A 12,811-nucleotide genomic window follows, 5' to 3' on the forward strand; every position below is an offset into this window, starting at 1 on the left:
ACCCTGAGCGAGCAGGTGGCAAGGGGCCCCCTCCTGTCACCAGCAAGGCGGTGCTCTCTTTGCAGAAGGACACGGGTTCTTATATGAAACCTTTGGGATCCGGCCACGGTTCTCCTGGCAAGTCGACCCCTTTGGCGCCTCTGCCACGACCCCCACCCTATTTGCCCTGGCGGGTTTCTACGCCCACGTCATCTCCCGGATCGACTATGACCTGAAGGGTGCCATGCAGAAAAACCAAGTGAGTCATGAGCCACATGCGCTGCTGTCTCTGGCCACTCCCTTTATCCCTCTTTGTGCAGGGCCTGCTCCCATGCTCCTGGAGGAACGAGTATTCTCTCCAGCATGACTCAGGCAAGAGTGGTCTGAGACAAATGCAGGCTGCCGTGGGCAGCAGCAGACAAAGGTGGACTTGGGCTCTAGTGGGTGAGAGAAGCAACATCGTCCTGAGCCCCACGGCAGTCCACGCTGCACACTGAGCTCCCTTTCCACATCTGCACATGTCTCCTGCAGCTGACTGTGTGCTGCATTGGGCTGGGTGGGGCCTCCACTTTTCTCTCACGCAGAAACTGAGGCACAGAAGAATCAGGGAACATGCCTGTGGTCCCAACGTCTCACTGGCTAGTTCTTAATAGAAGCAGGAATTCTCCCTCCTTTGTGACCCAGACCAGGTTCTAACCATGAGGGCAATGAAGCAACAGACTGCAGGCTTTGTAAGAGGCAGGCAGCTCCCTGTGCCAGGAGGTATTCAAGCAGAGCCAGAATGAGCTTCTCTAGCGGGCCTTGGCAGAGACAGTGCTGCTGGAGGTGGAAGGGTGCAGGAGCAGGCTGGCTCCTTCTGAAGGGCAGTTTCCACCACCATATGTGACTGTGGGGAGTCTGAGGGTGTCAAGAGGAGCCCGCAGAGGGGATGGAGTCCTGAAACCTGGAGGGAGGCCCAGGTGGGGTTGGGGGAGGCGGAACCATGGCAGCTGTGTTGCCCCTGGGCCTTTACTCTGTTCCCTTGGAATTTGCAGGGCCTACAGTTTGTGTGGCGAGGGTCCCCATCCCTGGCGGCTAAGCAGGAGATCTTCACGCACGTCTTGGACCAGTACAGCTACTGCTCGTGAGCACCTCCCGGGGCGGCCTGTGTTCTAGGCACTCTCCCTCTATTACCAGAGACACAGCCCACCCTCCCATCCACCCCTTTGGCAGATGCTCTGAGTGCTCCAGCTAACAGAAGGAGAAACCGGGACAGGGCCACTTAGCCCTGGCCCCATGGTCAGCTGTGTCGGGGTCTGGGTGGTTCGGGTGGCCAGCTCCAAGGTCTCCACATCGTTGGAGCAGCCAGCCTGAGGGCTCTTCGGGTGGGAGGCCCTGGGTTCAACCCGCTCTGGCCCTTTGTACCTGGGAGGCTGTGGGCAACAGCCTTGCCGGTCCTGGAACAGGAGAGATTAGCGGGGAAGGTGAAGGGCAGATGGCGAGAAGGATGCCAGACACGGACTTCAGGACCGATCATTCCTGTTTGTCAGGCTCCGCTCTGTGCCAGGCCTGAGCCCAGTGTTGTCTACTGATGTCTTTCCTTTATCCTTCATGACAACCATCAGGACATTTTATGGATGAGGAGACAGGCTGAGAGGATCCAAGTGGCGGCTCCTGGCGGCTGGTCCAGGGTCCACCCTATGTTACCTTGTGCAGCCCAGAGTAAGGCAGGGAGGACCCTAATGGGGGCGTCGACTCACAGGGTCGATCTTGGGTTCTCTGCCATGTGGACCAAACTGGAGCCTGAGGCAAGAGGGAAAATCCAGAATCCTGCCCTTGTCCTTAGAGAAATGTTGGGCTTCTGTTCATGACAATTTGCTTTGCATTAAGTCTGAGTTTTGAAATAGGACACTAACTTATCTCTATGTCCCATACGGAGACTTGACACTGTTCACCCCGGGACACAGTGCCTCTCTCACCTCATCCTGCCCCAGCCCTGCTCAGGGCTTTGGATCCATGTCTGATAGGCACCATAGTGTCCCCAAGGATACTGCGATGAAAGGAATCCCAGGAGATCTCCAGGGGTGGAAGGGGGGACACACAGACTGTGGGCTCCATGTGGTGGATGAGGCAATGTGTGCCCGGGGAAGGGGCTGTGTTCAATGTCCCATGGCTGGTGAATCATGACACATGGAATAATGCCCCATCTGCTTGCAGAGCTCTTGTGGGCCACCACTGAGCTGCCCATCACACAGGTGGGAGAAGGAGGCCCGAGAAGTGGTCTGCACTCCCTGAGCTGCCTGGGTCCGGCTGCACCCTGCCTGTCTTTCGGGACCCCAAGCTGCCTCCCTTCTCATGGATGGGCTCCACTAACCCTTCACTCTCCTGCAGGGAAGGCTTTCATTGGGATGGCTCGACTCTCTCCCCAGAGCCTCCCCCAAATAGGAAATTCCCGGATATGATTGAGCCTGTCGATGAGAACAACATTAGATACTATGTCAATCTCCTTGTGGACCTTGTAAAGGAGCGGGCCGCCTGGTTCCGGACATCACATCTCCTCTGGCCTTGGGTAAGGCAGGGTCCCACACCCCAGTGTTCCCAACGTAGTCCTGGACTCCTGTCCGCTCTCACCCAACTAAGCTCTTTCAGGGTTCGGGCCAGGCTGCCAGCGTCAGCCCCTGGCCAATGCCTCTTCCCTGCCCACCACACAGCATCCATCTCTTCCACCAGCTCCTCCTACCACCTGGGACTCTCCTAGCCTCTCCCTCCTGAAATACAGTCCCCGGCCCTTGCCAGTCCCCAGTTCCCTTCAGCTCCTTCCTCCTCCTCTTTCCATTTAAGTGTTGGGATGTGAGGCCTGGGCGGGAATCCTGGCCCCTGCTCTGTCGCTGTGTGCCTTAACCCCCGGGTCTCAGTTTCCTCATTTCTGAAGTGGAGAGCATGACAGGTCCTGCCTCACAGGCTTGATCTGGGGCCGACAGGGACATGCTCCATGACAGTGTCAGACACGGACGTCCTCTTCCTCCTCTTGCTCCTCTTCCTCACCATCACACGCCGAGTTCTCCTTCACTGAGCACCCCCAGCGCACAGGCATCTTCCATGTGATATATTTGTCTCATACACTCAGTGTGCCCCATGGGCCTAGGATGCGGGCATGGCTGGTATACCATTTTGGAAATGAGGGACCTGAGAACCAGAGAGGTCAAGGCATAGTCTTGAGGCTGCACAGCCACATTGTAGGGCAGCTAGGATGGAGATTCGTGCTCATACCCTAGCAGGGAACTTCCTAGCCTGTCTTCTTACATCTTGGCTGCCTTTCTTGTTTTCATGTATTTTAGCCATTTTTATTTGTCATTACTCTTTATATGTGTGAATATATTAATAAATGAGTGTTTGAAGGTAACATCCCATTTTGTAACACATTAAGTCAAAATGCAACTATATGTGACTTTATATGAGTCTTAACACATAGAAACACAAAGAAACAGAATAATAATGTGTATACTTTCTCAGGAGTTCAAAAGCTGATTGTTATTTGTAAAGGAAAACAGAAATCCTGGCTGCAATGATTTGTGTCCAGATCACAAAACCGTGCCAGTCCTGCTCTGGACCCTCCATCAGTGGATGCAAGGAGGTCTTTCACAGTGCTGTCCCGCACCTGTACATGTGGAGTCTGGGCCCATGCACATGGCATGCCAGTGTGCCCTTTGTGGAGACAGCTGTCAGGAAACAGGGAGCCCCTGGTGGGAGCCAGTCATGACTTGGCCTCAGTTTGACGAAGGACCCTTGACTGCAGCAGGTGTATCTGGGGCCACTGCAGCCCCACACCAGGTGTCTGTGAACAGCTGACAGGGAAGGAATATTGCAGAGCAGCCTCTCTCTCCCCATCACTCTTTGTTGTGAGTTCACACCAAATTCCTAGGCGAGATGATGGGGATAGACTCTTTGAATCCACGTCCTCAGGCAGTGTGAGAGCTGATGCTCCTGCAGGTCCATCACACTCACTGGCTGCTTGTAGGATGGATCTGGCTGGGGCTCACCTGCAGATCCCATGAGAACTCATGTTCCCCTCCTGTTTTGTTCATGAGAGGCTGGGAGTGACCTCCCCTAGGAAAGTTCCAAAAGCCAGGAATTGCAGATATTTCAGGGAAGCAATGGGAGCTGATGGGGTGTGGCTAGGGTGTGGGCCATGAGATAAGACACCCATGTGACACTTGGGAACTGCTTCACCCAGACTCACACCGTGAATTCTGCAAACTTTCGACAAGGACGACTGGGAATTACCGTGACTGTCTGGGGGTAACTTGAGTTAATGCTACAGCTCGCTCTCTCTTTTTTATTTCTTCCATTTTTTTTTTATTTTAAAAGATTATTTATTTATTTATATTCAAGAGAGAATGAGAGAGAGAGTGAGCACAAGCAGCGGGAGTGGCAGGCTGAGGGAGATGCCAGCTCCCCCCTGAGCCAGGAACCTGTTGCAGTTCTAGATCCCAGGACCCTAGGATTATGACCTGAGCTGAAGACAGACGCTTAATTGACTGAGCCACCCAGGTGCCCCTCTATCTTTTATATGGAGATAAAATTCACATATCATATGTTCATTTTGTGTGCAACATAACGATTCCATATTTGTCTAGGTTGAAAAACGATCCCCACAGTGAGTCTACTTAACATCCACAGTCATATACAGTTACAAAGTATTTCTTCCTAGAATGCTTACCTTTAAGATCCATTCTTTTGCAACTTTAAATATACAATACAATATTATTACCTATAGTCACCATGCTGTCCCTTACATCCCCAGGACTTACTTATCCTCAAACTGGAAGGTTGTACCTTTCGACTCCTTCACCCATTTTACCCGCTCCTCACCCCTAATTCCATAATTCTATAAGTGAGATCCCAAGGCTTTTGTCTTTCCCTGTCTGACTTACATCACTGAGCATTCTGCTGTCAAGTTGTCCCATCCATGTTGTCCCCGCATTGAGATTTCCTTCTTTCTTTAGTGGGCATGATTGCCTTGCATGTCCGTACCACATCTTATCCACTCATCCATGGGTGGACACTCAAGTTGTGTCCATGTATTGATAATTGTGAATAATCAGGATAAAAGGACATAGAGGAGCATGGAAATGAACCCAGGGGCACATACATCTTTTCAAATTAGTATTGTCACTTTCCTTGGGTAAATAGATTGCTGGATTATGGGGTAGTTCCATTTTTCAGTTTTTGAGGAAACTCTGCACTGTTTTCCATAGTGGTTATACCAGTGTGCACTCTCACCCACCGTGCAAACGAGTTGTCTTCTCTTCACACTCTTGCCATTACTTGTTCTTTCCAGTTGTTCTGACAGTAGGCATTCTGACAGCTGTCAGGTATATCTCACTGTGGGTTTCCTTTGTGTTTCCCTGATGATGAATGATGTGGACCTTGTTTTCATGCATCTGTTGTCCATCTGCTGGTCTCCTCTGGAACAATGTCGAGTCAGGTGTTCTGTTCTACTCTTACATATCTTCTTGGTCTTGAGTATTGAGTTCTAGAAGTTCTTATATATTATGGATACTAATTCCTTATCAGATATTTGATCTTCAAATATTTTCTCCTATCCAGTAGGTTGACATTTCATTTTATCAATGGTATCCTTTGTTATACAGAAGGTTTTTTAAAAAAATGTAGTCCCACTTGTTGAGTTTTGCTTTTGTTGCTTTTACTTTTGGTGTAAAATCCAAAAAAAAAACATCACCAAGATAGATATCAAGGACTATACCCCCTCTGCTGTCTTCTAGGAGTTTTATGGTTTTAGGTTTGTATTCAAATCTTTAATCTATTTTGAGGTAGTTTGTATGTGTGGTGTAAGATGGTAGTCCCATTTCATAATTTTGCATGAAGCTGTCCAGTTTTCCCAACACCATTTACTGAAGGGACTGTGATTTCCTTAGTATATATTCTTTGCTCTTTATCACAAATTAACTGATCAGATATATATGGTTTTGTTTCTGGGCTCTCTAATCTGTTTGTTGATCTGTATGTCTGGCTTTATGCCAATGCCACACTCTTCTTAGTACCACAGTTTTATAATGCGGTACAAAATCAGGGAATGTGATGCCTCCGGCTTTGTTCTTCATTCTCAGGATTGCTTTGGCTCTTCAGGATCTTTTGTGGTTCAATACAAATTTGAGGACTGTTCTATTTCTGTGAAATATGCCATTTGAATTGCATTGAATCTGTAGATTGCTTTGGTATGGACTTTTTTTTAATTGTATCTTTATCTTTCTTTGAAATTTTCATTTTGTTTTTTCAGTGTTCCAAGATTCATTGTTTATGCACCACATGCAGTGCTCCAGGCAATACGTGCTCTCCTTCATACCCACCACCAGGCTCACCCAATCCCGTACCCCCTTCCCCTCCCAAACACTCAGTTTGTTTCTCAGAGTCCACAGTCTCTCATGCTTCATGTCCCCGTCCAATTTCCCCCAACTCACTTCTCCTCTCCTTCACCCACTGTCCTTTGTGTTATTCCTTATGCTCCACAAGTAAGCAAAACCATATGATAATTGACTCTCTCTGCTTGACTTATTTCACTCACATAATCTCTTCCAGTCTCGTCCATGTTGATACAAAAGCTGGGTATTCATCCTTTCTGATGGAGGCATAATACTCCATTGTATGTATGGACCATGTCTTCTTTATCCATTTGTCTGTTGAAGGGCATCTTGGCTCTTTTCACGGTTTGGCAATGGGGGCATTGCTGCTATGAACATTGGGGTACAGATGGCCCTTCTTTTCACTACATCTGTATCTTTGGGGTAAATACCCAGTAGTGCAATTGCAGGGTCATAGGGAAGCTCTATTTTTCATTTCTTAAGGAATCTCCACACAGTTTTCCAAAGTGGCTGCACCAACTTGCATTTCCACCAACAATGTAAGAGGGTTTCCCTTTCTCCACATCCTCTCCAACACATGTTGTTTCCTGTCTTGTTAATTTTGGCCATTCTAACTGGTGTAAGGTGGTATCTGAATGTGGTTTTAATTTGAATCTCCCTGATGGCTAGTGATGATGAACATTTTTTCATGTGTCTCTTAGCCATTTGAATGTCTTCTTTGGAGAAGTGTCTGCTCATGTCTTCTGCCCATTTTTTGACATGATTATCTGTTTTGTGTGTGTTAAATTTGACTAGCTCCTTATAGATCTTGGATATCACCCATTGTCTGTACTGTCATTTGCAAATATCTTCTCCCATTCTGGGGGTTGCCTCTTTGTTTTTTGACTGTTTCCTCTGCTGTGCAGAAGCTTTTCATTTTCACTTTTGTTTCCTCTGCCTTTGGAGACATGTCTTGAAAGATGTTGCTGTGGCCAGTGTCAAAGAGGTTATTGCCTATTTTCTCCTCTAGGATTTTGATAGATTCCTGCCTCACATTGAGGTCTTTTATCCATTACAAGTTTATCTTTGTGTATGGTGTAAGAGAATGGTTGAGTTTCAATCTTCTACACATAGCTGTCCAATTTTCCCAACACTTTTCATTAAAGAGACTCTCTTTTTTCCACTGGCTTTTCCCCCCTGCTTTATCGAAGATTATTTGATGTTAGAGTTGTGGGTCCATATCTGGGCTCTCTACTCTGTTCCACTGGTCTATGTGTCTGTTTTTGTGCCAGTACCATGCTGACTTGGTGATCACAGTAAAGCTTGTAAAGCTTTCAGTAAAGTTTGCAGTAAAGCTTGAAATCAGGCAATGTGATGCCCCCACTTTTGTTTTTCTTTTTCAACATTTCCTTAGCAATTTGGGGTCTCTTCTGGTTCCATACAAATTTCAGGATTGTTTGTTCCAGCACTTTGAAAAATACTGGTGGAATTTTGATTGGAACGGCATGGAAAGTATAGATTGTTCTAGGCAGTATAGACATTTTAACAATGTTTGTTCTTCTGATCCATGAGCATGGAATGGTCTTCCATCTTTTTGTGTCTTCTTCAATTTCTTTCATGAGTGTTCTGTAGTTCCTCTCTACCTCTTTGGTTAGGTTTATTCCCAGGTATCTTATGGATCTTGGTGCTACAGTAAATGGAAATTGATTCTCTAATTTCCCTTTCTATATTTTCATTGTTAGTGTTTAAGAAAGCAACTGATTTCTGTGCATTGATTTTGTATCCTGCTCCATTACTGAATTGCTGTATGAGTTCTAGTGGTTTAGGGGTGGAGTCTTTTGGGTTTTCCATATAAAGTATCATGTCATCTGTGAAGAGAGAGTTTGACTTCTTCATTGCCAATGTGAATACCTTTTATTTCTCTTTGTTGTCTGATTGCTGTTGGTAGGACTTCTAATACTATGTTGAACAACAGTGGCGAGAATGGACATCCTTGTCATGTTCCTGAGCTCAACGGGAAGGCTGTCAGCGTTTCCCCATTGAAGATGATATTTGCTGTGGGATTTTCATAGATAGCTTTCACGAAGTTGAGGAATGTTCTCTCTATCCCTATACTCTGAAATGTTTTAGTCAGGAATAGATGCTGCATCTTGTCAAATGCTTTTTCTGCATCAATTGAGAGGACCAAGTTGTTCTTCTCTCTTCTCTTATTGATTTGTTCTATTATATTAATTGATTTACAAATGTTGAAGCATGCTTGCATTCCAGGGATCAATCCCACCTGTTAATGGTGGATAATCTTTTCAATGTACTGTTGGATCCTACTAGCTAGAATCCTGTTGAGAATCTAAGCATCCATCTTAATCAGGGATAATGGTCTGATATTCTCCTTTTTGATGGGATCTTTGGGAATCAGGGTAATGCTGGGGATTTGGGAATCAGGGTAATGCTGGCTTCATAAAAAGAGTCTGGAATTTTTCTTCTGCTTCAGTTTTTTGAAACAGCTTTAAAAGAATAGGTATTATTTCTTCTTTGAAAGTTTCTTACACTTCCCCAGGGAATACATCAGGTCCTGTGCTTTTTTGTGGGGGGAGGTTTTTGATCATGGCTTCAGTCTCGTTACTAGATATTGGTCTACTCAGGTTGTCGGTATCTTCCTTTTTCACTCTTGGAAGTTTATAGGTTTCCAGGAATCCACTGATTTCTTCTAGGTTGCTTATTGTATTGGCATATAACTATTGATAATAATTTCTGATTATTGTTTCTATTTCCTTGGTCTTAGTCATGATCTGTCCCCTTTCATTCATAATTTTATTAATTGGATCCTCTCTCTTTTCTTTTGGATTAGTTTGGCTAGTGGTTTATCGATTGTATTGATTCTTTCCAAGAATCACCTTCTAGTTTTATTGATGTGTTCTACTGTATGTCTAGTTTCTATCTCATTGATCTCTGCTCTAATCTTGATTATTTCCCTTATGGTGTGTGGATTTGGCTTAATTTGCTCTTGGTTTACCAGTTCCTTGAGGTGTAAAAAGCACTGGTGTATTCTGGATTTTTCAGTTTTTTGAGGGAGGCTTGGATGGCTATATATTTCTCCTTAGGGCCATCTTTGCCATATCCCATAGGTTTTGGACAGCTGTGTCTTTATTCTCATGGGTTTCCATGAATTGTTTAAGATCTTCTTTGATTACCTGGTTGATCCAAACATTTTTGAGCATGCTGGCTTTTAGCTTCCAAGTGTTTGAATGCCTTCCAAAAGTTTTCTTGTGGTTGAGTTCTAGTTTTGAATCATTGTGGTCTGAGAATATGCAGGGAATAATGTGAATCTCTTGGTTGAGCCCTGATTTGTGACCCAGTATTTGTCTATTCTGGAGAAAGTTCCATGTGCACTTGAGAAGGATGATTATTCTGCTTTTTTAGGGTGGAATGTTCTGTAAGTATATATGAGGTCCATCTGGTCCAATGTGTCATTCAAAGCTCTTGTTTCTTTACTGATTTTCTGCTTGGATGGACTGTCTGTTACTGAAAGTGGCATGTTAAGATCCCTTACAATTAATGTATTCATATCAATATGACTCTTTATTTTGATTAACAGTTGGCTTATGTAGTTGGCTGCTCCCATATTGGGACATAAATATTTACAATTGTTAGATCTTCTTGGTGGATAGACCCTTTAAGACTGTGATCTCTGAGAAACAAACTGAAGCTTTTGGAGGGAAGGGGTAGGGGGTTGGGAGGGCCTGGTGGTGAGTACTAAGGAGGGCACATATTGCATGGAGCACTGGGTGCGGTGCATAAAGAGTGAATCTTGGAATACTAAAAAAAAATATTAAATTTAAAAAAGAATTATGTAGTGTCCTTCTGTATCTCTGACTACAGTCTTTAGCTTAAAATCTATTTTATCTGATATGAGAATCTCTAACCCAGCTTTCTTTTGAGGCCCATTGGCATGCAAGATGCTTCTCCACCCCTTCACTTTCAGTCTGGATGTATCTTTAGGTTCCAAATGTGTCTCTTGTAGACAGCATATAGATGGGATCTGTCATTTTATCCAATCTGCAACCCTGTTTCATTTTATGGGAACATTTAGGCCATTCACATTGAGAATGATTATTGAAAGATACATTTTTATTGACATCATGTTGCCTGTGAAGTCTTTGTTTCTATAGATTGTCTCTATAAATTTCTGTTCTTCTATGTCACTGTTGGGTTCTTTAATCTTTTATAGAATCCGCCCCCTCCAATAGTTCTTGTAGTACCGGCTTGATGGTCACATACTCTTTTAACCCTTGCTGGTCTTAGAAACTCTTCATCTCTCCTTCCATTCTGAATGCCAACATTGCTGGATAAAGTATTCTTGGCTGCATGTTCTTCTCCGTTAGTGCCCTGAATATGTCTTGCCAGCCCTCTCATGCTTCCCAGGTTTCTGTGGACAGGTATAATGTTATTCTGATGGACTTTCTTCTGTATGTAAGGAATCTCTTCCCCCCAGCTGCCCTCAGGACCTCTTGTCTAAAATGATGATTTGTGAATTTCGTGGACATTTTAACAATATTAAATCTTGGCATCCAGGAGCGCAAGATATCTTTCCATTATTTGTGTCTTCTTCAAGTTCTTTCATTAGTATCTTATGGTTTTTGATGTACAGGTCTTTCACTTCCTTGGTTCAGCTTCTTCCTAGGTATTTTATTCTTGTGATTCAGTTACAAATCAGCTTGCTTTCTTAATTTCTTTTTCTGATAGTGGATTGTTAGGGTACAGGAGTGCAACTGACTTTGCATGTTCATTCTGTACCCTGACACTTGACTGAATTTGTTCATTAGTTCTAGCCATGTTTTAGAGGAGTGTTTCAGGCTTTTTATATGTAATACCATGCCATCTTCAAATAGTGACACACTTACTTCTTCCTTTCTCATATGGGTGCCCTTTGTTTCTTTTCCTTGCCTACTTGCTCTGGCAAAGCCTTCCAATGCAATGTTGACTAAATGTGGACAAGAGGGGTATCCTTGCCTAGTTCCTCATCTCACAGGAAAACCTTCCAGATTTCCACCATGGAGTATGATGCTAGATTTGGACTTGTCATAATGGCCTTTATTATTTTTTTAAAGATTTTATTTATTTATTTGACAGACAGATCACAAGTAGGCAGAGAAGCAGGATGGGGGAGAACAGGCTTCCCTCTGAGCAAAGAGTCTGATGCAGGACTCCATCTCAGGACCCTGGGATCATGACCTGAGCTGAAGGCAGAGGCTTTAACCCACTGAGCCACCCAGGCGACCCCATAATGGCCTTTATTGTGTTGAGGCATGTTATCTCCATTCTCACTTTTTGAGCATTTTTATCCTACATGGATTTTGAATGTTGTCAGTTGGTTTTTCTGCATCTGTGGAGAGGATCATAGATATTTTATCCTTTATTTTATTAATCTGGTGCATCCTGTTGATTGGTTTGTGGATGTTGAACCATCCTTGAATTCCTGAAGTGAGTTGCAGTCTATCATGGTATATAATCATTCTGATAGATTGTTGACCTTGGCCTGCTAATAACTATTGAGGATTGTTGCATCTGTATCCATCAGGGACATCGGCCTATAATTTTCCTTTATGTGGTGTCCTTGTGTAGTTTTGGTAACACGGTAATGTTGTTTCTAACCTATGGGTTTGGAAGTGTTCCTTCTTTTTCTGTGTCTTTGGAAGAGTGTGAGAGGGGTAGATAATAATTTACCTATAAATGTTTGGTAGAATTCACCAGTGATGCTGTTTGGTCTTGGACTTGTGTGTATGTGGAGGTTTTGGATTCCTGATTCACTCTCCTTAGTAGTAATTGGTCTGTTGAGATTTCCTATTTCTTCTTGATTCAGTCTTCATAGGTAGGTACTACTAGGAATTAGGGGAGACTGGGTGGCTCAGTCATTAAGCATCTGCCTATGATCCCAGGGCCCTGGGATTGAGCCCAACATCAGGCTCCTTACTTGGTGGGCAGCATGCTTCTCCCTCTCCTGCTCCCATTGCTTGTGTTCTCTCTCTCTTTCTGTCATTCTCTGTCAAATAACTAAATCAATCTTTAACATAGAAGGAATTTATTCATGCTTTGCCTTTACATTTTGAAAGTGAGCTCAAGGTCAGCAAATGTGAGTCATAGTTATTATCACAGATATACATACTTTTATCATTACAATTAGTGATGTTGATAATTAGTAATACAGATATATGTTCAGAATAGCTCAGAGACTGAAATAAGTTAGACAAATATCTATTCTATATATTTTCACTTATACGCAGGATCTAGAAAAACCAAACTGATGGAAATAGGGATTAGATTTGTGGTTTCCAGAGGTGTGTGTGGGGGGAAGGTGGGGGAATTGGGTGGCGGTGTTCAAAAGGTACAAATGTCCAGGTATAAGATAGATAAGTACCTGAGATATAAAACATGATTAAAGGAAGGAAGGAAGGTAGGGAAGAGAAAGAAAGGAATATAGGAAGGGAGAAAGG

General features: G+C 44.3%; 1 protein-coding gene across 1 annotated transcript in view; it reads left to right on the forward strand.

The window, feature by feature from the left end:
• Nucleotides 1-12,811, forward strand: part of LOC101671390 (epididymis-specific alpha-mannosidase-like) — a 46,670-nt gene that overhangs the window by 14,841 nt on the left and 19,018 nt on the right. Inside the window, exons 4-6 of the mRNA XM_045077037.1 lie at nt 66-238; nt 1,014-1,102; nt 2,350-2,527. Of these exons, the coding sequence (XP_044932972.1) occupies nt 66-238; nt 1,014-1,102; nt 2,350-2,527 (440 nt within the window). The remainder of the gene's footprint in view (nt 1-65; nt 239-1,013; nt 1,103-2,349; nt 2,528-12,811) is intronic.

This window comes from Mustela putorius, unplaced genomic scaffold (assembly GCF_011764305.1).
Source record: "Mustela putorius furo isolate JIRA1106 unplaced genomic scaffold, ASM1176430v1.1 tig00000083_pilon_pilon_pilon, whole genome shotgun sequence".
Classification (NCBI taxonomy): Eukaryota; Metazoa; Chordata; class Mammalia; order Carnivora; family Mustelidae; genus Mustela; species Mustela putorius.